Source organism: Poecilia formosa, unplaced genomic scaffold (assembly GCF_000485575.1).
Source record: "Poecilia formosa unplaced genomic scaffold, Poecilia_formosa-5.1.2 Scaffold8, whole genome shotgun sequence".
Lineage (NCBI taxonomy): Eukaryota > Metazoa > Chordata > Actinopteri > Cyprinodontiformes > Poeciliidae > Poecilia > Poecilia formosa.
Window position 1 is genome coordinate 431,152 of NW_006799947.1, and position 23,597 is coordinate 454,748.

The following is a 23,597-nucleotide window of genomic DNA, read 5'->3' on the forward strand; positions in this document are numbered from 1 at the left end:
ATATCCCCACATTATTATGCTGCCACTACCACGTTTCAGAGTGGTAGTGGCACATAAATATTTTTAAAAAAGGTCCCACAAAGGTACTATGTGATCGGGCTCCTAGTCTAAGATTCTTGTTGTCTTGCTGTGAAACGATACTCGTAGTAAACAGTGTGAATTTACGTAGATTTGCTTTCGTAACTTTCGTTCTCCAATACAGAATAGGAACTACTCCTCCAGCTGCAGTACCGGTTCCTTCCTCACGGGACGCACGTTTCATCCGGCTTCCCACTCAAGAGTTCAACCGGGCCGACGCACGTCCTTCTCCACTGCGCCTGAAACAATCGTATTTCAACAAAAATGGACGCGGGATTTTTCCGCGTAAGTGCTTTAAGCAAATAGCTAATGCGTTATCGCCGTTTTGGTTGGTTGCATGCTCATATATTGTTGATATTTGTCGTGAATATGGCGTGTGTGTTTAGGTAGGAGGCCATACTGTTAGAAGCAGTGCGGTCGTGGCTTCGTCTATCAACTGATGTCAAATAATTCGGGATTTCGTTATGGGGTTTCTTTGAACTGAGGCATTTTAGGAATGAATTAGTGTTTATATAACAAGTGTTTATTATAGTACTTCATCATTAAATGTTACTTTGCCGGTTTAAAATGTTTTTGGCTTATTCGTGGGTAATATTGCAGGAATTAGACCAGACCTTGGCTTAAGATGGCGCCTGGCCGGTGCGTCGCTAATGTTTCGACAAGCTATTCGCGAACACGTTTGCGCCGATGTTAATTAGAAATGTTACACAATTAGAAATGTTACACCGGGGTTTGTTGACTTCTTGCTTACTAATGTCCCCTAATGTTCCTATCTTGTTTGTAATGTGACGACTACTACGAAACCTTTATCTTCCTGCTGGTGACTTAGCAACTGATCATCATGTGTGACCCAGATTGACTGAAAAATGTTTGCCTGTTTTTATTTTAGGGCACGAGTGCGGAGCAAGACAACCGTTTCAGCAACAAGCAGAAAAAATTGCTGAAGCAGCTGAAATTTGCAGAATGTCTCGACAAGAAGGTGGGCTATGTCTGACAACGAGCTTTATTATTAACGTGGATGTTTATATTCTAAAACACAAACTTGTTGCATTAAAATTCCTCAAGTATTGGTTACACGAAAATGATTAAACCGAAGTTACTTCTGGAAACACGTGCATACTGGACTTCCTTGTCCAGTATGCATAAGGTTATATTATATATTAGTATATGCATCATTTCAGAACATCATATTAACGTAGTTTACTAAAAGCATTACATTTTTATGTAATTTAAAAATTCTCTGAGATAAAGAAAACAAACAAATATTTTATATTTTAGATTATGCTGAATAAATTGCATGTTATCTTCTTTTTTGGTACAGTTTTTTTATTGCGGCACTTGTGGCCCATATAAACAAGTTGACGTTTAAAAAATATAAGCAATTTTGACCTCTAATCAGCCCAAAATAACTCTTTGAGTGACCTACTGCTACTAAGTCTTAATAGTTGCATAGCCAAATTTCCTTATAGGAGATTGTTGTAGGACTGTAGCAGTGGGCAAAAATCTCTTCTTGTTACATTTTCGGTAAAAGTAAATTAAAAATATTTACATGTATATTTTTTCACCTTGTTCTGCAGTAAGCACATAATCTTTTTCAGTTTTTAAACTTAATTAGATTTTCTGTTCTAAACTTTCAGAATGGAAAAGCTTAGAACTGACTGGAGATTAACCAATTGAAAACAATTAGTGTTAAATTTAAGACATTTTTAAAAGCAACTGCCCATATTTGATAATTAAATATGTTTAAATGACTTTTAAACATATTTAGAGTAGGGTTGGACAATAAATCAATAACAATCTAATTTGCGATAGACATGTGATCAATATAGATAATACATCTGATAGAATATTCGCTGAACTCCAATCCAAAACTACACAGATGCCACCAATACAACCCATTAGCAAGGTTGGTGGCATCGGCTAACTCACTCTTTGGTTACATAGCAACAACCTGTTGAGTAACTTGCAGTTTCAGGTTTCACCACTTTGCCTCATAACTGCTTATAAATAAAAAATAAAAAAAACACGGTGTGGCTATAAAACAGGAATGGTCCCACCACCAATTTGGCAGTATTTCAGATATTTAAAACAGAAATCAACTATTATTGATGTTGACTGATGTGAAACACTTGCATCTTAGGTTTTTCAGCCATATCTCCCAGCCCTACTTTGAAGTTAATATTTAAGCTGGGACATCCTAGTGTTCCAGCTGTACATGAATGCAGCATGTGCAGTTTAAAAAAAAAAAATCCCTAATCATCATTGAGATTCCTCCAAGTTGAATTTTATAACGTGTAGAGATGTGTGCATGCCATTTGGACATCAGCTGAATTTATCTGTTATGCTTACATTCACTTGAACATTGGTTCAAATGAGTTATTTAGTGAAGCGCAGAGTGAGCCATTTACCTTATTGTTGAAAAATATGTATGCTGACATAAGTTTACTTTTATAGTATTTATATATTTTATTAATATATTTGCTGTATGTTTACAATTCCACAACTGTTGCTTGTTCTTTCCGTAGGTGGACATGACCAAAGTGAACCTAGAAGTCATCAAACCATGGATCACTCAACGTGTGACTGAGATTCTGGGATTTGAGGATGATGTGGTCATAGAGTTCATATTCAACCAACTTGAAGAAAAGGTAAAGTCATTGTCTTAATATTTTGTTGTTGTTTTTTTTTTTATTGAAAGAACTGTTGTTAATTTGAGGGTATTGTTAAGCCAGTGAGAAGGGACATGAACAAATATTTGCAGATCCTAGTGACACTGAAATTGAATGGGTAAAGTAAAAATTGGTTTAAATCTGACTTGTGTTAAATTTCCATGTTTTGCTGTTTTGTGACAACATGCCTTTATTCAGCAGTCTTCTAATGATGATGTGATTTATGATTTAAAAGGCCTGAACCAATATGGATGTTATACCTTGCATCAGAAGTATAGCACCAACATCTAATTAGCTCTCTCCTGAGCCCAAAGTCTCTGAGCCCAACTCTCCCTTCATGGTGCAGTGTGTGTTTTGAGGTGAGTTGTATATAGGGATCATCCATATCATGCCAGTGAAAGACAAAACTGAACAGTACCATAATCATACTGTCCGTATGTACATATATAGTTTATAATTAGGCTGCTAAGTTTATATTTAACAATGTTACAGATGATAAAAGATAATACAGAAAAAGTAAAAAAAAAAAATCTGTAGCTTGTTTCTTGGTATAATTATTTCTTTACTTTTCAAATCCTAAACTGAAAAGTATTGTCTCACTGACCCCCCCTGATTGCAAGTTTCACATTTAGCTTTTTAGGGTGGGGTCTGAAGTTGCACTTTTACCTACACCCTTCCATAGCTTAGTTTCCATCTAATTGTGAAAAAGAACATAAGCCTTTAAAAGTTCCTAAATAAAGTGTGAAGCAGTGTTGCTAGGGCCAATAGGGATCGCTATGAGTAGCCATAAGTTGTTAAAAACTATAAAACAATGTTAAGGGAGGAAAAAAAAAACAGATCTTCTCACCTTAGTCATTAATTGGAGAAAAACTGAAAGTGAAACTGTTTGTAAAATGGTGTTAAGGCCATAGTAACCAATGACAAACTGGTGCCTTAAATTTTTTTCTAGCTCAAATTTTTACTAAAACCTTTACTACCTATTCAAGTTTACTTGCTTTCCTTTTTTAAGTTCTTAAATTTTTTTTGATCACTTTTTTCAATGAACTTTTTATTGCACATCTTTAAATCCCAAAACTCTCCTTGTTTAAAGATAAAAGGAGAGTGTTTTACATTTGCAAGTTGATAACTTCAACCACTGGAGGTCAGCAAAAAACAATTTTAACTACTAGAAACAATACTTTTCAGCTACATATCAGCTTACCAATGCACACATTCATTAAAAACTGTTTATCTGTTACATAACAAGCTTTAGTCTAAGAAGTTTAGTCTGAAATAACCTGATTTGCACTCCTGTCAGAATAAGCTATCTCCTTTTATTCCCCTCATACGTTTTTTTTTTTGTTTAAAACAAGAAAATAAAACAGACAACGTTTTTTTTTTCCCGTATAACACAAATCTCTTGTGAAGTCTACTATTGGCTGGTTATCATTGCACACACATTTGCTTTTAGTAATAGAAGGCCAGTGTGAAGCAGAAACTCAAGTCATTAAATAAAAAATCCTAAATATTTTGATTACACCATGGAATACCCTTTGCAAGCATCTATGGATACTAGCCTTGGTTAGGACTTTAATTTTTCTACTGTGTTCAAATTCTTAGGTATTTATTTCACATGATGTTTGTTTTGACAGCAGCATAGCTTTCAGCTAATGTTCTACTTTAAATTTTAGCTTGCCCTAGTTTTTTTTATTTGCAGGGGTTGTGCTAAAAGCTAACTGTAAGATAATTATGTTTGCATTGTGGAAAGAAATTGTACTGTAATAGAGTTGAGATTATGATATGTCTCAATTTTATCTAGTTTGAATAAAAATATATTTTTTTGTGTAACTGTGTACTCATTATTGCTTGTTCGTCTCTTGCAATTTAGATAAATGATATAACATTATGCTCAAGGTGGTTGAGTCTCAAGCAGTAGGGAGGCGGAAGCCAGCCAATGGAGCTCCGTGCCCACTGATCCCACGGGACTCACTGAAGACACCGGAACTGTACTTGCTGTGTTGGGTTTTGATGCACTCTGTATTGTGCTTACTTGTTTAACCTCAGAACTATAGACTGTGGGGAGACTGGAAGAACTGGGGGTGGTTAGTGGCACAGGGATGAAAAGTAGCGGGGTAGCTCTGAGGAATACAAATAATCTCTCAAAAGATTGCGATAGGGTTTACTGGGATGTAACTGGGATTTTAAAACATTTTTTTGCATGCATTTTTATTACTAGATATGTCTCCCCTCAGCTAACTCACATTGTCAGTGCCAAGAGATTGAGTACAATACAGTATCTGAGTTAATCTTAGTTTTTTTTGTGTACAATTCTAATAGTGAAACTCTGAGATGTTAAGTTTTGCTTTCAGAGCTGTACATGTTTTTGATAAGGCTAATTATAACTCAGGATTAGCTTAGACAGGGTTAGAAGGCAGGTCACCCCAATTCTGGGGCCCTGCCTCCCTCTAGATGTTTTCTTTTCAATTATTTAAATGGCCATATTTGTTTCTCTCTCCCCTTCATGTTTGTGTTGCAGCACCCCGACAGCAAGATGATGCAGATTAACCTGACGGGGTTCCTGAATGGGAAGAACGCCCGGGAGTTCATGAGGGACCTTTGGCCCCTGCTGCTGAGCGCACAGGAGAACATCGCTGGCATCCCCTCTGCTTTTCTGGAGCAGAAGAAAGAAGAAATCCGACAGAGACAGGTGATTATCTTCACAACGGAACAGCTCGGTGTTGTGGGGAATCTCAAATTTGAATAAATATCTTAACACGTCACAAGCTAGTTTTTTTTATGTTACGCTTATCTGATTAAAACATTCCTGTAGAAATCTGGACAGAGGTGATCCAGTTTACCTCAGTATTTTACACTGACAATATTATTAAAAATCTTATACATCATTTTACATGTGATTCATATCTGGCAGATTGAACAGGAGAAGCTTGCTTCTTTGAAAAAGGTTGACCAGGATAAGAAGGACAAGGACACAAGAGAAAGGACTCGATCAAAGAGCCCAAGAAGGTATTTGTTTTCTCTTTTCCTTCTTTGGGCTTCTTTTGCTTTGTGTGTGAATTTGCAGACAGTTTTTTTTTGTTGTTGTAATGAAAGTTATCTGAATTTAAACATGTGGATTTGTCTCTGTATTGAATCTAATGTTACTGCGTGTCTGATAAGGTGGAAGACGAGGTCTCCAGGGAAGCGTGAAAGGAAGCGTAGTCCGTCGCGATCCCCAGTGCGCAAACCCAGCCCAGTTGTTGGAGACTCCCCCCCTCCACCTCTGATGCAGTCCAACACTAAAATGTCTCAGCAGCAGCCTGAGGAGCCAGACACATCAGGAACAGGCCTGCCAGAAACCGTTGTCCAAGAAGCTTCGTCTACTGGGTTAATGTAAAACTCCCTGTTTTGTGTCAACTAGATTTGGCTTCTTTCTTCTTTCTTCTTGCATACTTAAAATGTATTGATTCATTTGTCTTTTTTTTATTTTTTTTTTATAGTGACACAGTTGTAGAGTCAGTTAAAGCAGACTCTTTGACCGAAGTCAAAGAACCATCCCCAGAGAAATCGCTCAAAAAAGATGAAAGACCAAGGTCTCGTGAAAGAGAAAAGGAAACAAGGAAGGAAAGACCCCACCACCGCTCTCGCTCACGTTCTCACTCTCGTTCTCGCAGGCGACGCTCCCGGTCTAGGTGATGCTTTCTCTTTTTTTGCAAAAATATCACAGAAACAAATGTCGAAAACGTGTAATAAAATTGTGTTCTCTCTACTATATCAGATCTTACTCCCCTCGTAGAAGACAAAGTCCCAGAAGGAGAATGTCTCCCCGTCGGAGGAGTCCCCCTAGACGTGGCCCCACCGGCTCCAGGCACAGACACCGGCGGTCTCCTGTTCGCAGGTCAGTCACACCTTCACAGACACATTGGATATTTAAAGTCCCCGAAGATTAACTTAATTAGATTTGATCTCATTTGATTAGGTTTCCCTAAATTACTGGAAATATGTTAATTTTAGGAGGCGTTCCCGTTCTGCTTCATCTTCTGGTAGCAGCTCCTCAGGGTCACGTTCACCTAAGAAACCTGTGAAGAGAATATCTACCACGCCGCCCCGGAAACAGCTCCATCGTCCTGGTGCTTCTGTAAGCCCCGTTGGGAAGGACAAACGCTCGCCGTCTCCCCGAGCCAGGAGAGGCCGGGGCTCCGCTTCCCCGCCAAGATCATCAGGTAAGACCTTCACCTCTTGTTCTGCTGAGCAAACTTTTTTTTACTACAGTCAGACTATTTCATCCAAACATCTTCAGGTTTCAGTTACAGTGAATGCATGTTGAGATTTGAATCTGTCACTTTCAGGTGTTAAGCGAAAACCTGGAGGAAGGGGAGATTCTCCATCTGACTTTGTAAAGGCCAGAACCTCTGAGGGGTCTGAGTCAGGTAAGAGTTTGTCGTCTTTAAGAAAAAAAAAAATACAACGACCAGCCCTGGACTATAAATGGGTTTTTAAGAAAGGACTGGTGTGGAAAGCCATTGAGTATATATATTTTTTTACATGTCTGTATACTAAATTGCTGATCTTCTGACAGTTCTACTAAACAAGTGTTCCTTCAAACATATTCTGTAATTTATGAATATTTTTTTTATTTCTATTGAAGCCCAGTGATTCTTATCTTAAACTAGAGTGAATGATAAATTTAATATTGGTTCCAAAAAATGGTGCTAAAAACATTTTGGATTGGTTTTTGGTTACTATGGCCACACCTCTAGCTTCTGGTACTGAGATAACACTAGAACCAGTTTAGCACTGGTGGGGAAAAAATACAATTTGTCTAAAAATGGCAAACATGCTATATTACCTTGATTTAATGTACACCTCTACTGCTGTTTACCTCAATAATAAATCATGATAATGTACAATAATACAGTTTGAAAAGGTGAGTTGTGAAAATGCTGTATAAAGTTGCAAATCGTCATCAGTAGAGAACATAAATGACAATTGTCACACCAAAGAAACTGTCCAGGTGTTGGAGAGCTTTAGGTCCAAAAAATAGCAAATATATAGCAGAAGATTTAGTAAAGGTTTACTTAAGAATATTTTTTGTAAAGTTTTAATTTGCTAACTTGATCCAAGTTTTGTTGTGAGTATACAGAAATGTGTCGAAGTTTAATACATCTTGACCCTTATCATATTTTGCAACCACAATCTTCTGGGTTTTTTTTTTTTTTTTTTTTTTTCTTTTTTTGGTTGGGATAAACAAATGCAGAGCAGTGCAGTATTGTAAAGAAAAAAATAATCATTCATGATCTTCAATTTTTATAAATATAGATATAAAAAGTTTAGTGTGTTTTAATATTCATCCCTCTTCTTTACTGAGGTATTCTTATTTACATCTAAATAGACTACACAAGTGTGATATTTGATCTCTTTTTAGATGTAGAAATTTAAAATTGAGTTAGATTATAAAATAATATTCCAAGCTCTGAGCATCTCATAAAGCACTATTTAATTGGAATGGAAATTATGGCCCAGCTTTAAGACAGTGAGAGAAGGGGTGGGCGGTATGGACCTTTAATTTTTTCATTGAATGCTCTCATGGAGAAAATTGTAAAAATCTATCGGTTTGAATTTATTTTTATATAAAAAAGAAATCCAGATTCCTATCATAAGAAATTAAAAATTGTCACTGTGGCAGTAAATGATCCAAAATGCCTTTCTTAGGCCCTTGGTAATGCTGGAGGACCTGCAGAGATTCATGACTGGTGAACAAATCTGTTTAAGAATTCCCCTTTACAATTCTTAACTAACTTATATGTTTCATAAAATCCTTCATAGTTTCTGGTAGTAATGTGTCAAAATGGGAAAAAGGTCAAGGAGTATGAACACTTTTGCAAAGCAGTGAATTTACAAAGTTACAAAGTTGGTTTATTGAACAAAAATAGATCCAGCCATACGGTATAACTCCATAATTGAGTCCAGCACCTCCCATATTGTTATATTGCACCATATTCTGACAAAGCCAACTGTGAACGCTGTTAAGTACTTTCTGTAACTCTTCCTTGGCACTCTGTCCATGGCCTTGCTCACACTGATCAGACGCTCAATGCTTTACATTTCAGAGGAGGATAAAAATGAAAAAGGGGCAACAGCAGATTCGGTGCAGCAGCGACGTCAATATCGCAGGCAGAATCAACAGTCCTCTTCAGGTTAAGAAGCGTTTTTGTTTTTCTACGTTATTTTTTTCACCCTTCTTTCTAACCGAGTCTCCTTCTGTCATCTTGCCTCCATCGTCTCATGGACTTTAGAAGCTGTGTCCTTGTCCCAACCTTGGTGTTGTTGTTTTTGTCTTTTCAGCAACTCGTGAAGCCATGAGAGAAAAAAAAAGTTAGATTTTTGTTTTCTTTCTTTCAGATTCAGGATCTTCCTCCTCAGAAGATGAAGGACCTAAGAGGTCAGCAGCAGGGCCAGGCGCCAGAAATGGTGAAGTAAGGAGGAAACGCAGCCGTACGCCTTCACCTCGTAGGCGACATAGAGATCCCTCCCCGAGGTCGGACAACTTGATTTTTAAACAACTAGATTATTTGATAGTGATTTGTTCCGCATATAATTTTCATATTTTTCCTAATGTGAAGTAAAAAAAACAAAAAAAACAATTGTTTGACGCTTGTACCTTCAGGAGGAGACGTTCTCCATCTCCTGGACGCAGACATCGCTCTCCTTCTCCCCCTCGACGTCGTAGATCTCCCTCCCCTCCCAGACGCAGGTATGATCTTGCTACTGATGAAGAACGCTAGCATTTAATATTTGAAAAACTGGTTTGCTTTATAAATGCTTTTCTTCCCAGGTCTCCTTCCCCTCCTCCCCGCCGTCGCTCTCTGTCCCCCAGACGATATTCTCCCCCTATCCAGCGCCGCTACAGCCCCTCACCTTTGCCTCCACAGAAGAGGAAGCTGTCCAGTTCTCCCACGAAGCGCTTTTCTCCAGGCCCTAAGCGACGCTCCTCCAGATCACCTAAACGTAGAAGCTCTCCCGCACAGCGGCGACGCTCGCCTCCTTCCTCCTCGTCTCCCCCGAGACATAGAAGGAGCCCACTGTCTGCCAGGCCGAACAGGGACACCCGATCCCCGGTCATGTCTGCTAGACGCCTATCCCCCTCCCCTGCTAACCGAGGTCGCCCTGTTCGGCGGTCCACTAGTCCCCAGAGACGCTTTGATTCGTCCAGCACGTCCCCCTCCGCCCAACGAAGACAGCAGTCCCCTCCACATAGCAGTAAGCTCATCCGTAGGGTGTCTCGCACCCCAGAGCCGCGTAACAAAAGGTGAGTTTAGGACATGTTTCCATCAGATGCAGATTTAATGTCGCTTTTCAATAGCCTCTAAATTTCTTTATTTCTTTTTGTTTTTCTTTGATAGAATCTCTCCCAGTCCGAAGCCTATAAGAAGAGCTTCGTCCAGATCCCGATCGCTTTCCCCTCAACCGGCAGCTCAGAAACGTCCGGTCCCGGCTCTGGCCCCGGCCTCAGCTTCCCCGTCACCTTCCCGCTCCGCCAGCGGGTCTCCACCTCCTCCTCCCCCGGCCAAAAAGGCTACCAGTGGTTCTGGCAGTCAGTCTCCCAGCAAGGTTTGTCCAGTACAGTCGCTTCTCAATAAACTAGAATGTCATCAAAGCTCATTTATTTTATGCAGCATCAGAAATGCCATGTGTGTATTTCTAGTCATTTTGATTAACAGCTAATGAAAAGTTTTTAGAAGTATGAAGATCAGTTTCTTAAAACTAAATTGAGAGGCTCTGAATTTGAGCTGCTTGATGACAAATGTTAATCCTCCACAGTCTGTTCTGATTTGAGGAGCCATGTCATCTGCTGGTATTTGTCTGAATTCTTTGATCAAAACCACAACTGCACCACCAAAATATTTAAAGGACTTCGTGCCTCTCTGCTGAGTTTTGTGAGGATTCTGATTTCATTCTCCAGCAGGAACTGGAGTCCTGATGCCTGCTTTAATGACTGTGATGTCATCTAGCTTAATTTTTCAGCCTTCTGATCTGAATTAAACCCCATAGAGAGTTTACTAAGTCTTAAAAGGAAGATAAGACACCAGAGTTAGTGATGCGGATGAACTGAAGGCCAGTATTGAATACGGTTGTCACAAAATTTGATACTCCACCATTTTAGATACTGAAGTAACCTTTTCTGAAGTCGTAGGATTCTTTCTAATAAAGAGCAAAGGGTTGTAAACTGTTACTTAAGATGTGTAACAGTATGCTTACTGTGCTGCTAATACACTGTAATTATTTTATCTAGGAAATAGATTTTTTTTTTCCTTTTACAATGTAGACCTCATAGACAAAATACTTCAGATCAGTCATCTCCAGATAAACTCGCCATGTTAGTGGATTTTTAAACTTCACATTTAAACTGATAGTTTGGACGAGCCTCGGCAAATGGCGGCATGGTTTAGTTGTCTGTTTAGCCAAGTTTGTATTTTTGATTTTTTTTTTTTGGTATTTCATATCTAATTTTCTGTGTAAAAATTAAATTTTTAAATACTAAAGTAATTTCACATTTTGATACTTTTTAATTTTCTCAGATGCACCTGTCCTTAAATTTATGACAGAAAAAGGAGCTCATGACTTTGACAAAGTTCAATTCTATGACGTAAGCGAGGTTACATTTACATTAATCATAATGTAAACATCCATTTGGTTTTTTTTTTCAGAATTCAGATGTTGATGGTGGTGGAAAGAAAAAGAAGAAGAAGAAGGAAAAGAAACACAAGAAAGATAAGAAGCACAAAAAGCACAAGAAGCATAAGAAGGAGAAAAGCAGTGCTGCTGCGACCGGAGACGTCCAAGAGAGTCGACCTGCAGAGGAAGACGGCGATTCGAGAAAGGTAAAGGATTCTTTTGTAGTTTTTTGCGCCGATATTCTTTGGCATGATATCAAAATAATTTTTGGTAAATTTAAAAGAAGATACATTAATCTTTGTGCAGGAATCGGAGAGTGAAGTCGATGACGCCTTAGACGATCTGGAAAAGCACCTCCGAGAAAAGGCACTGCGCTCAATGAGGAAGGCCCAGATGTCTCCTTCAGAGATGTCCTGAAACATGAAGCTTTTGAGTTTTCCTTTCACTTTTGATGTTTGTCATCATCCTAGGTTCAGCTTTAGAATGTACAAATTGTTGATTCTTGAATCTTGTTTCTTTTTACAGGTTTGGTACATTCTGGAAAGTGAGTTTCTTTAAGAAAAAAAAATGGATCCATTAGATAGTTTATCTAAACTGTAAAACTTGTGTTGTCAATACTTTGAGATTGTTAAACAGGAGAAATTTTTAATTTCATAGGTTTGAGTTGGGCAGGTTAATGATATGTTGATGTACAGTAGATCATTTAAGAAGCGATTGCATGTTCAGTGATTACCTCTGATGTGCATGGACCACTGACCATATGAAGAGCGTAGGGAAATAACACCATACAATAAGAAACTGTTACTAATGTCTTTTCACAGTGGAAGCTGCGTCAATGTCGTGCAGCTGAAGAGTCTTTAATAAAATATCCTGTTTCATATTCTAACTTAACTGGTGTTGGATCATTTAACCTGCTTTATTCTGACTTTGAAATTGTCTTATTTGAAAATGAAAGCAATTTGATGTGAAACATGCTTTATTATTATTTTTTTTTCTAAATTGATTGATATGCAATTTATGTTGATGCCCCTGACCTGTGCTAATTTCTGTGGGACTGCTATAGTGTATGATTTGTATTTAGTAACCTTTTCTCTCGTCATCCTGTCATCCTTTCAGAATTAAACCTTTTTTTAAGACACAGCGTAAACTTTTCTGTTTAAAACTGAATTTTTTCACTCATGTTTATCTACTAAAGAAGTATGATTGGCAAAGTGTAAAGCAAAGCACAGCTCCAAAAGTTTTGAAAAGTTATAGCACAAAGATGTTTTGGTATTGATCTGATACCAAGTAAAGAAAAGGCACAGCATCTCCCAGCAGAGGTCTGATAGTCATGGTGCCCAGCAGGGTGATTCATGGAGTGGCCATGCAGTCATCACAGCGCACTTCTTTTTCTTTTTTTTTTTTTTTACTTGCTCACTTTTTATCAAATGTGAGTAAAACTATATACCATCTTTCAAGAGAAACATTGCAAAGCGCTTCTCAGTAAGATGGTACAACAGCTTGAGCCAACAATGCATAAAACAAGTTATTTGTAAAATCAAATATATTTAAAAAGATAAGTTTGCAACTTTTTAGAGATCACAGAGTTGAAAGGAAGAGAGCTCCAGAGTCTGGAGAAACAGAATGATCTGTTTTTCAGATTAGTCTGGGGGATCATTCAGCAGCAGTCACTGATTTGATGCAGTAGTCCTCAGATACCCTGGTCCTTGTCCACAAAGAGCTCTTTAAGTCAGCAAAAGAAGCATTTTGAACAAATTACATCCGTTCCTGGAAGGTTTTGGTTCTCAGGTGATAAAAACTTGTCAGCAAGGTTTCATTGCTGTAATGTCAATGAAGATTTTTCTACTGATTGTGCAAGAGTATAGATAATTATTGACATGCCGTTTAAAAAAAAAAAAAGTAACTTAATTTTTGAAAAAGTAATTTAAAGTCAAAATGTCAAGGATATGGGGAATTCTGGACTTTGCTTTTCCCAGGGTTTAAAGTAATATGAATAACTATTATGTCGTAAATTAGCTTGCCATACCCATCGTTCCTCTGCAGTCAGCCACCAAGCGGCTCCGAGGGATCACCATCCTCAGCACAAGCTTCACCTCCCTCCCACAATTCCAATGACATCACGCTGCTAAGTATTCCCGATGCTTCTTCCCACCCTGAGCCATCACTGTTCTCCACACAAGACCAGCAGAGATAGCTTCGCGCTTTAACGATAGTTTTGTAGCTACGCTAGCGTAGTGGACATTGAAACAGTTGTACTTGGTAGACCCCGCTGCCCTTTTTCCTCCTTGTTCGCTTTTGTCTGCTTCTAACTGCCGCTCCTCCTCGGAGGGGAAGAAAATATCCAAGAGGTTTTGGTGCTAAAATTACCAAAAGAAAGAGTTGGGGGAAAATAGAAGTGGTGGGGGGAAAGAACCGAACTGATTCGGGCGTGGTAGCAAAGGGGAAAAAAGTCATTTTTGCCCTAAAACTTGAGAGAAGCAGCCACAATGTCGTTATCCGTGCCACAGAACGGAGTAAAGGCGGACAACGAACCCGTCATCGAGCTTTTTGTCAAGGTAAGACTGCAGCACAAGTCGTAGAAGTTTTTTTTTATTATTATTATTATTGCGAAGACTCATTGCTACAGTAATATCAGTGAGTAATTTGATTATTTAAGTCTCATTAACGCCTTTGGAAGCAAAAATCGTACTAATACATTCAAGTGTTTTTTTTTTTTTGTAGTTCAAACGTTTTATTTTAGCTACGTCTCGGTTGGAGGACTTTTTATTGTTGTGATATGCCAAGTGTTTTTGCCTCTTAAATACATATTCATGTTAAATAACTGGAACCAGGTGGAGTCTGCAGAGTGTTAGCCAGGGTGGATGTAGGTTTTACCCGCAAAGGTTGGGGGGCAGGGGAGGTAAATTGGAAACGGGGCGCTTAACAAAGGCTCACTGCGGTCAGTCTGGTTTGATCAAACAATGGGAATTATGCTTTTGTGCCATTTTCATTGTACCATTTTCATTGTGCTGCGTTTGTTCCTGAAAGGTGTCGTGTTCTAAAGCAGCTGATTGTCTTGGAAATCAGTTGTGTTAGTTAAATGTTTTGGGATTGTGGGCATCAAGTAGCCTGTGAAGTCCCCAGCTTGTTTTGTTTAAAGGTATGCTGGTTTTTGTTTCAACACAAAATTGGTGAAATTGTGTGTTTTTGTTTCAATGCAGCCTGTCTATTTGAATACGTATTTTCTACATTATACTATTCTAGTTGTTAGGGCCTACTGCGTTTAGGTCAGTTCATGCAGCTCTGCCTCATCAGGGACCATGATGATGGTGAGGACTTGTGAATGGCTGTTTTCTTTCTTTAGCATGTGTTCCTTTCCAGGGCGGGAAAATAGTAAATGGGAGGGGGGGAAGGGTAGTGGGAGGTGGTCCTGCATTGAGGGAGAGGTTGTTGGTTTGAGAGCACAAATATTTGGAAGGGATGGACATACCAAAAGGTTTGCAACTTTATGAAATCTCCTGTTACAGTGGTTCTTTTTATTTAGTTTTTGCAGCATTGCAACTCTTGTACCAACCACATGCACGGTGAACGGTAAAGCATCAAATAAATAACTTTACATGAGAAATGTTTTCTGCTTCAAACAGAGGCTAATCAAAACAGAAATGTATCCACCCATCCATTTTCTTACGCTTATTTGAGGGTGAACAGTTCCCGGCCACCTCCATCACACACTCCAGTTCATTCTGGGGGATTGCTGGCATTCCCAGCTCAGAAAGAGTAAGTGCTCTCTTCAGCATCTGTAAAACCTCCAAAGGGAGGTTCCCATAATAATCTTCCAAACGTGCAGTGGGAAATATTTAAACTGAAACTTATTACAATGAACTAAGAATATGATCACAACATGCCATCAAATCCAAATTGACCAGGTGATGCTCATTTCATCTCTTGTACATTTCATACTTGACTCTTCTCAGATGCTTACTGTGAATGTTTTGCATTGACCATCCATCAATTCATGTTGCTTTGGCAACATGAATTGATGGATGTTTTTTTTTTTTTGTCCGAATGACAAAGCAGTTCAGGTTGGAAAAAGTCCAAACCTGCCAGTATGTCGATACTTTTAAGCATTAGTGTTTACTGAGGTGGCAGACTTCCATGGCAACATTGAGGAAAAACTGTCTAAAGACAAGTCTGTGTTATTGGAACTAAGCAACAAACTTAACCCTCTCTTTCTTTCTGATTTCACATCTTGCAGTAGAGGTTGCATCATCCCCTGGTCTCAAAGGTTTAGAACTGTGGCTAACTTTTGTCATCTGCCTCTCCCTCCTTGCTCCATGCAGTCCAAACATTTTTTTGTGCAATGTGTATCTTTTTTTTTGTTTGTTTTGTTTTTCGGAGCTGCAGTGGCTCACATGTATTATTGATGTCGTCGTTCTCAGTTTGCTGCGTTAAACCCAGTAATGGGAGACAATAGCAGAGACACGCAGGCACATTACTGTGAGGTGGGGTTCAGTAAGTTCTCCACGCAGTGCGATGTCATATCTGTCACATTACTGTGAAATTTCCAAGCTGACTAATAATCTTTCCAGAAAAAAAGACTCTCCTCAAACTCCTTTTACCTTTTTTAGAAGAATCTGACGGCCCCAGATCTGAGATATTTTGGATGATCTCGCATTTCTTTCTACCTGCCCTTGTTTATAGCAACAATGTTCGCATTGCCATGGCAGCTGTTCACACCGTTCTCATGATTGCTTGTTTTTATAGCGTCGAATTGCACATGGCTATGACATAATGGCTTTGTAAGTGGGACGGTCCAATGTTGACCTCATCAAAAGATTAGATAACATTTTGTTTTCAGTAGCATCCTGGTGCTGGACTTTGACTTCCTGTCGTCCGCTCGTCTGTTTTACTTGGCACCTCCACTCATCGAAACGTCAAGTAGATAACCTTCATCAAGTGTCACTTTACGTGGTGATGGACTCCATGTGTTAAATGTAGCATGTGTCTAATGTGGTCCTGTTACAACTATAAACTTCTAAATGTTTGGCTTTTTGTTTTTTACTATTCCCCTTTGCCCATCCTGTCAGTTTATGTGGATGCATACGACTTGAATATGGATTCAGAGAAACTACACACAGGTGGATGATATTTACTATGACTTGTGGTGAATTTGGTTTATTTATCAGTGTTGATTTAAGAGGCTAAATGAATGACACTCAGCCCAGACAAAACAAAACAGAAGATAAACCCCCCCCCCCCATTTATGTGCTATTTTGTCTGTCACGCGCAGCCCTAATGATATAGATAAAAGTTTGTAATGGGACAAAATATGTATTTAAAAAAGAAAAGTTCAAAGGGTACCATAAGCATATTTCTATCAGTTACTGAAACGCTCTCCGCCTCCATCCGACCTGACTGAATGGAAATTAGCAGAATACTGATGAGTCTGGGAAACAGGCAGTCCTTATCTCCGTCTGCACGCCGAGACCGTGCCAGGGTCACACATTATGGTTGCAAAGCCGTCTGCTGCTGCCTCCAGACTTCCAGCCTGCTGCCAGTAAATGTGCTCTAAGAAGTGCTTTTAGGTCTGGATGGCAGAAGAGCCCATCTGTGTTTGTGCGTGTCCTCTGGGACGGTCCCATGGGAACCATTGAAGCTGACGACAGCTTAGCTTTTCTGTTGCCGTTGACGGGGCTCCCAGTCGGGTTTTATTTTCTCGTCTCTATTCATGAACCTCATGGTAAACATTAATGCTCGCACAGTCCCTGTCCTGTGAGATTTACTGTGAGGCCTGAGGGACAGTTGCTCCAGTGGTGTGCTATCTGTTGCAGCATGTGACGGTCAGACGTGCCTTGTGATTTGACGGTTTTATGGAAACACAAAGATCTTCTTCTTCAGTGAGAAATCCAAGGCTGAATGGTGTCTTATTTTTCTGTTTTAAGCTGTTCTTCATCTCCTTTTGAGCAACCATTTCTACTTATTAGTAAATCAATAAAGCGGTTTAGTCATCTGTCAGCATTGTGAGTTAGAGGACAAAGGCTAATGTCTTGTCTCACAGTTTAGCCGCAGAGTTTTGCTGTGTGTTGTTTACGCTTTGTGAATTTGCCTCTGCAGCACGGCCCTGAGCTGCTGCTTCTGTCTGGTTGACTGAGTCTCTGGCTGCTGGCCTAATCGATCTGCTGGTGTGTTATTACGCCAATTTGAACAGGTGCTGCAGAAGCAAGTCCCTTTAATTTCTATTAAACCAAAACTAATTTGTGTCCAGGTCCTTAAAAAACGCACCTTCTTCTTGACCACATCAAACAAGGTTAGTAATTCTGCCTGTGAAATAAGATCTGGTGTTATTTGGATACCAACAAAAGAGATTGTTTTAATGAAGGAATAGACAATAGATGTACAATATCTAAACAGTTTAGCTTCATTGTACGAAGTATTTGGGTCTACCATTTTCTGTTTACCATTTGATGCACGATGCAGCCAGTTTGATGCATGAGTTTTGTCAAGATTTTTCATAAACTTTTCAAATGTATAGTCAATCCGTAATCAATTTTGAAGCTTTAAGTTTAAAACTTATTTCCATCCTTTTACATTTCATCGGCTTTTCTGAGGATGAGTGGCTCTGTCCAAGCCACTCGGCCGGGCTTAAGGAAATAAATGTAGCCTCTCCTTTTCTGATTTGTTGGCAGTTTTTTTTGTTGGTTTTTAGCTGGACCCTGTTTTCACTTTCTAATCCCAAAGATGCACCAACTCACTGTTTTGCGGTAGAAAGCGACAGAGTTAGACTTGGACATGGCTGACTGCTTAGTTTGGTCTCAGAAGAAAAAAAAATCTTCCATTTCATTTATTTCATACAAAGCTGCTCTGTGCTTATTTTGTTATGTATGATTGGACAAAATTTCATCATCCTCGTCACACGACATAAAAATTGGTACATGGCAGGCAATAAAGAATATTTTAATTATGTGGTAATAAGGTGCTGTTGATGGGTTTTCCTGCCTCCTATGTTGCATCTCGTGCCATGAGATTCCCACTACACCCTTAGTTATTACTTTATGGCCGTTTCCTGTGGTAGTAAAACACAAAGAGGAAAACTTAGTAGAAATGTTATACAGCTAAAGAGAATGTTGATTGTAACCACAGACATGTGGAAGAGAAACAAAAATGACCAAAACGCAAACTTTTAGCCTGCATTTTTGTAAGTTCAACATCTGGAGATAAAACATTGTAACCACAGACATGTGGAAGAGAAACAAAAATGACCAAAACGCAAACTTTTAGCCTGCATTTTTGTAAGTTCAACATCTGGAGATAAAACATTTAGGATCAGAGCATTCTCGTGAAATAATAAGCCTAATGTGAGAGTAACTTGTGTTTTTTTTCTTGTTGCGTATTCACAATTCATCTGCTGAAAAGAGATGGGATTAAAAAAGGAATTCATATATATGTGTGTGTTTTTTTGTTTGTTTGGTTTTTCTTTTAGCAAAGAATGTTGATCATATAGACGAGTAACTTAAGACTGAAGTTATGCTCTCTTGTATTTCATGTGGTGTGTGCTGACTCCTTCAAATATGTAACCTGAACACATATTCCGTGCACTACTAATAATAGTACATTGATTGGTTGTTTATTGCCATTTTTATTAAGCTTTTCAGTTTTCACTTCTGCAAGATCATGTTTTAAAAAGAAAGTTATCCTTATTAAAGACAACATTCATATCTTTGAGACCTTTTGATAGGCTTGAAGTATTTTCATACTGTATGGAAATTAGAAATACAACACCTGTTGAAAGGAAAGGGCAGTAAGATGCATAAAAATAGTCTATGTACTGACCTATTCAAACTCGCAAACTGGAGCACGAGCTGTTGCTTTGCATATTTGATTATTTATAGTGTTCTAGGGAAAAGCAAGATGTAGTAGACGACCTGGGAGGCAAATCTTTGGCACGTCAGTTTGGCCTCTGTTTGTTCAGCGGGGCTGATAAAACCAGGGTTTCTTTGGCACTGATCGGCACGCCAGCTCTGGAATTAGGGACTGGTTTCCAGCTGTAAAGGTGAAACATTTACCTCCTGTTTTACCTTTATCTTCCCTTCATTTCTGCTCAAGGCTTTTTTTAGTCTTCAGGGTCAAAGTTTCCACACAAATCCACTGGTTTTCTTTCATGGACTAATCCAGCACAGTAGTCAGACAACTGACTGGAAAGTTCTGAGTTTTCCACAGAGTGACGGCAGCCTGAGTCAGAGCCGGACTAAAGATGTGTTGGTTTTCCCATATTCCCTCTGAAAATGACTCCTCTGTACACTCATCTTTCTGACTGTGGTCAGGACTCATTACCCACCCGATCCAGTCTGAGTCATTCACTCATAAGGCCAAACCTCACTTTTTTTACCCTTAAGGATTTTTTTATTTTTTAGCTTTTTTGTCTTTAATGTCTTGGAAAAAGTAGGCACAGCCCTTAAACGTTTCAGATTTTCTTACACTGTAATCAGAAATTTCTATGTATTTCAGTTTTATGATAAGTGAAAATTAAAATGTTGTTCTAATGTGGAACAGTTTTTAGGTAACAAATCCAAACTGTATTTAGCTTTCTATCATTGAAATAATTGAAAATAAAATAAAATATCTACAGTACAGGTGGGAGAATCTGTTAACACACGGGAGCAGCTTAGTGATCTTAACATGCACTACGTTATGTTGGTGTATCATATATAAAATCCCATCTTCACAAAGTATGAAAACATTCAAAGAGGTGTGCATAACTTTGCAAGGCGCCGAATGATTAAACAATATGGCCCATGAGTAATTATTACACTTAGCTTTTTTTTATATATATATATCTATAAAGTGAACAAAATTCCAGTACAAGCTCTGTAATTATGTCAGAGTTGTTCATTTCATATGTAGTCAGGGTTTATTTTAGTCACCCACCAACTCTGGAGACTTTTCCAGAAAGCCTCGAGAGGCGTTGCCCTCAGGTTTCCATGGCTGCATTCCTACTGTGTGAAAGCATCAGGAGGGAAGCAGTGGCGTTCGTTGCATCGTCAGTTCCTTATTCGGTCAAGTGCGGCTTGAACCTTCAGAGCAGTCCGACCAATTTAGAAAAAGAAGTGTGTCGGGGAGGGGAGCTGCACGGGCCGCCACGTTACTAAAATTAGCTTTCTATACCAGAGGCTGAGCGGACTGTGCCCTGCATGAACAGGATTCATTATTGTAGAGAATTGTCGCGTCACCGTTCCAGAAACGGAATGTCGAGCTTGCGTCTTATGCTTGGAAAATGTTATGGGCTTGTGCCTGGGAGTGCATACCCAGCCACATCCTGAATACTTTTGTTTGGCCTCACTGTCCGGGTCATCGTCTCCTAGATACACCACACTCACGCCCTCCACTGCAACGGTGTGTGTGTGTGTGTGTGTGTGTGTGTGTGTTTGGAATCTGTTGATTTTTCTCTCTGCTGTTTGCAAAAGTCAGCTGATGCTTACTTCCTGTTTCAAATAATTTTTTTTTTTATCCAAATGACTTAAATATGTGTGCAGCTGCTGGACATTTCTAATACTGGGGAAAACAAATGAGTACAGTTGTCACTAGTAAATGTTTCTACATTCTTTAAGGAATTAATTGGAAATGGGACTGAAATGATTAATTGTGATGAATTTATTATTGAAATAATCAGCAACGAATTTAATAATCGATTAATCATTAGCTGGAAATGCCAATTTGCTTAAAAACACACACACACACACACACACACACAGCAACAGCTAAGGCAAAACTGTTCAAAAACATATACATTTTTAAAAAAATGCAACTATCTATCTTATCTTCTGTGAACTCCTTGAGTGGCATAGTTTTAGCCTTACCCAGTTTAAATTCTGCAAAAAAAAAAACAAAAAAATCTATTAAGCACCTATTGCTATCCAATTATTTATCGGTTAATCTAAAACATAATCAACAGATCAGATCAGTAGCAATGTATGGATTTATTTACATGTTTAATGCATTTCTAATATTGCATAACAAGTAAAAAAAAATCAGCATAACATGCTAAGATTTTTTCCCCTAATAATCATCAGAATAACAGCCCTATTTGGAAAAGCTACACCTTTGCCAACTCATGTGTTTTGCCTTTTATGGGTACATAGCTTGTTCTTGTGCATGAGTTTTATTTGTGTTTTTTTTTTCCTTCCTCTTGCTAAAATATGACCTAAAACTTGACAAACAAGCCATGCTTTGTGCTGGTGCGTTACAGAAGTTTCTCCAGAAACCTTCTCCTAAATGTCAAACTCTGGAAAGTGTTAGTAGGACGAAGGCGGACACTGTTTACGAGGCTGTCCCAAACCTCTTCTGGGTTATGAATTTTCACCTTTTAATGGCAACGCTGAGAACAGTATCATTCTGCTGTCCTCTTCAGTAAAACTCTTCTCTCCCAGCATCACCTCCTAAACTAAGGAAGGCATCTTGGTTGGGGGGGTGTAACAGGACATTTCTGGAATACTTTCTCCCTTCTTTCCAAATGCCCAACCCCCCCCAACTCCACAGAGGGGCCCAGGATGAGGGGAGAAGGAATTAAAAGGGAAGAGAAGGAGGAAGAAGAGGGCTGTAAGCCAAAGAGCACATTGCTTGCAGAGCTTGCTATCTAACCTTTTCCTTTCATTCCCACTTAAGGCATCTATTACCCCTCACACTCCTTCATGTTTATCAAAACATTTGATCCTTAATTTCCTCCTAGCTTCCTGTAACGTCTCTGGCTCTCGTCATGCTGCCGATCTCTCCTGGCAGAGAGCTGCTGTCTGCCACTGCTCTGGGAACAAGGAAGAAAACGGTGCCCTCTTTCTCGATCACAGTGACTCATATGTACTCTATTTTAAAGCTGCTCTCTATCTTGAATTACAGTAAAACCCTCTTTTGATTTACAAATGCCATTTTGTCATGCGCTTTGCATTTTATCACCGCTGACAGAGAGCGCGCTTCAGACAGTTCACCTGCGTTATTCTTCCTCTGCATGGTGGAAGCTCTTCTTTCCATGTCATATGTTCCAGCCATTGCTATGGGAACAGTTGCTGTGTCGCGTTTCCACCCTTGATCTAGACCTGAATGCTCCTCTGTAGGCGCTGCGCTGGGAGATAATCATCCCGCTGATGTCCTTCTGATCCTGACGCAGGTCCGACTGCCCCGAGGCCGGAGCTTTATTCTGGAGCTGATCATGCAAACGCTTGAGGGGAATTTCATTTACCAAATAATGGCTGTGGGATTTAATCCCAGCGTTTCAGATATTGAGTTCAAAAAAGGGAAAGGGAGAGGACAGCCGCTGTACAATGGGAGCCAGCAGACAGATCAAACAGAGCCATCCCACAGGGCGTCACACAGAGGACAACAGCAGCAAGTCTGTCCACATGAGCAAGAAAATGCTGGGTTTGGTTGGAACAAAGTCCTCTATTGTCCACAGATCAGACCTGCATCTCTGATAGGAAAGTGTTTATCTAAGATGTCAACTGATTTTAATCGGTCACAATGCTCGCTCCAAATCTGTCCTATAGTAACTATGAGTCTTATCTTTCGGCCCACTTTGCATGATCTGTGCAGTTTCTTGAAAACGTGAAACCGCCTTAAGGAGAACTGCACAGAGAGAGAGAGAGAGGGGAATGCAGAGTTCTGCAGCTCTACCGTAATGAATATATTCCGGGGCATCAGCATTCAAATGACCTCAGCTTGTGCTCTGCAGAACTGATGGACTGCTTTACATGCACAAACACATCCAGGGGCCCGCAAAATAAATATGAAACTTTCACCTTTGTGTTGTTCAACTTTAAAAATGGGACGTTATTAATTTTAATCAGTTTAAATATGACATTTTCTAAATTGGTTAAAAGAAAAGAGTAAAGGCACGTTGTACTTGGTTCTGCATGATTTTCCTTTATCAGTTCGGCCTGATTTGGAGGTGTTGCCGCTGTGGCTCAGCTGAGGCATTCAGGAAGATCAGGTTGCTTTTATAGCGCTCCCAGCTTGTCAGCATTGTTGAGTGTAGCGCCTTATGTTCCTCTCCACAATGCTCTATGGATTTCCTGTGTCTCGTTTAAATCAGAGAAATTTCCTTGTCGAACAAGAACCGTGATGAGACGATCATTAACGCAGGTGTTGGTACATTCAGCAGCACGAGTCCTGCTGTAAAAGGAAATCAGCCTTTATGTTGTGAATACAGAAAACTTTCAAAGTGCTTATTAAGAC

General features: G+C 39.3%; 2 protein-coding genes across 7 annotated transcripts in view; both read left to right on the forward strand.

The window, feature by feature from the left end:
- The first annotated feature begins 257 nt into the window (after positions 1-257).
- srrm1 (serine/arginine repetitive matrix 1) lies at positions 258-12,540 on the forward strand. 6 transcript variants are annotated; one of them, XM_007574379.2, is made up of 17 exons: positions 258-363; positions 968-1,057; positions 2,604-2,726; positions 5,263-5,433; positions 5,656-5,750; positions 5,904-6,116; positions 6,224-6,415; positions 6,502-6,621; positions 6,738-6,946; positions 7,073-7,153; positions 8,834-8,920; positions 9,126-9,261; positions 9,391-9,477; positions 9,559-10,032; positions 10,127-10,334; positions 11,432-11,605; positions 11,706-12,540. In XM_007574379.2, the coding sequence occupies exons 1-17, from the start codon at positions 343-345 to the stop codon at positions 11,814-11,816; spliced, it is 2,592 nt and encodes an 863-aa protein (XP_007574441.1). In that variant the 5' UTR covers positions 258-342; the 3' UTR covers positions 11,817-12,540. The 6 variants fall into 6 exon arrangements, with proteins under 6 accessions (XP_007574441.1, XP_007574450.1, XP_007574456.1 ...); XM_007574388.2 differs by having other exon boundaries at positions 6,771-6,946; XM_007574394.2 differs by having other exon boundaries at positions 6,774-6,946.
- Positions 12,541-13,504: 964 nt separating this feature from the next.
- LOC103153487 (chloride intracellular channel protein 4) overlaps positions 13,505-23,597 on the forward strand; it is a 79,123-nt gene continuing 69,030 nt past the window's right edge. Inside the window, exon 1 of the mRNA XM_007574435.2 lies at positions 13,505-13,954. Coding sequence (XP_007574497.1) covers positions 13,886-13,954 — 69 coding nt within the window. The 5' untranslated portion in view covers positions 13,505-13,885. The remainder of the gene's footprint in view (positions 13,955-23,597) is intronic.

Bases quoted from the DNA above. Each gene is read 5' to 3' on its own strand.
- srrm1 (XM_007574379.2), top strand. From the start codon at position 343: ATGGACGCGGGATTTTTCCGC. The intron at 10,033-10,126 runs GTGAGTTTAGGA...TTTCTTTGATAG, and splicing joins CCAGAGCCGCGTAACAAAAG to AATCTCTCCCAGTCCGAAGC. The intron at 10,335-11,431 runs GTTTGTCCAGTA...TTTTTTTTTCAG, and splicing joins GCAGTCAGTCTCCCAGCAAG to AATTCAGATGTTGATGGTGG.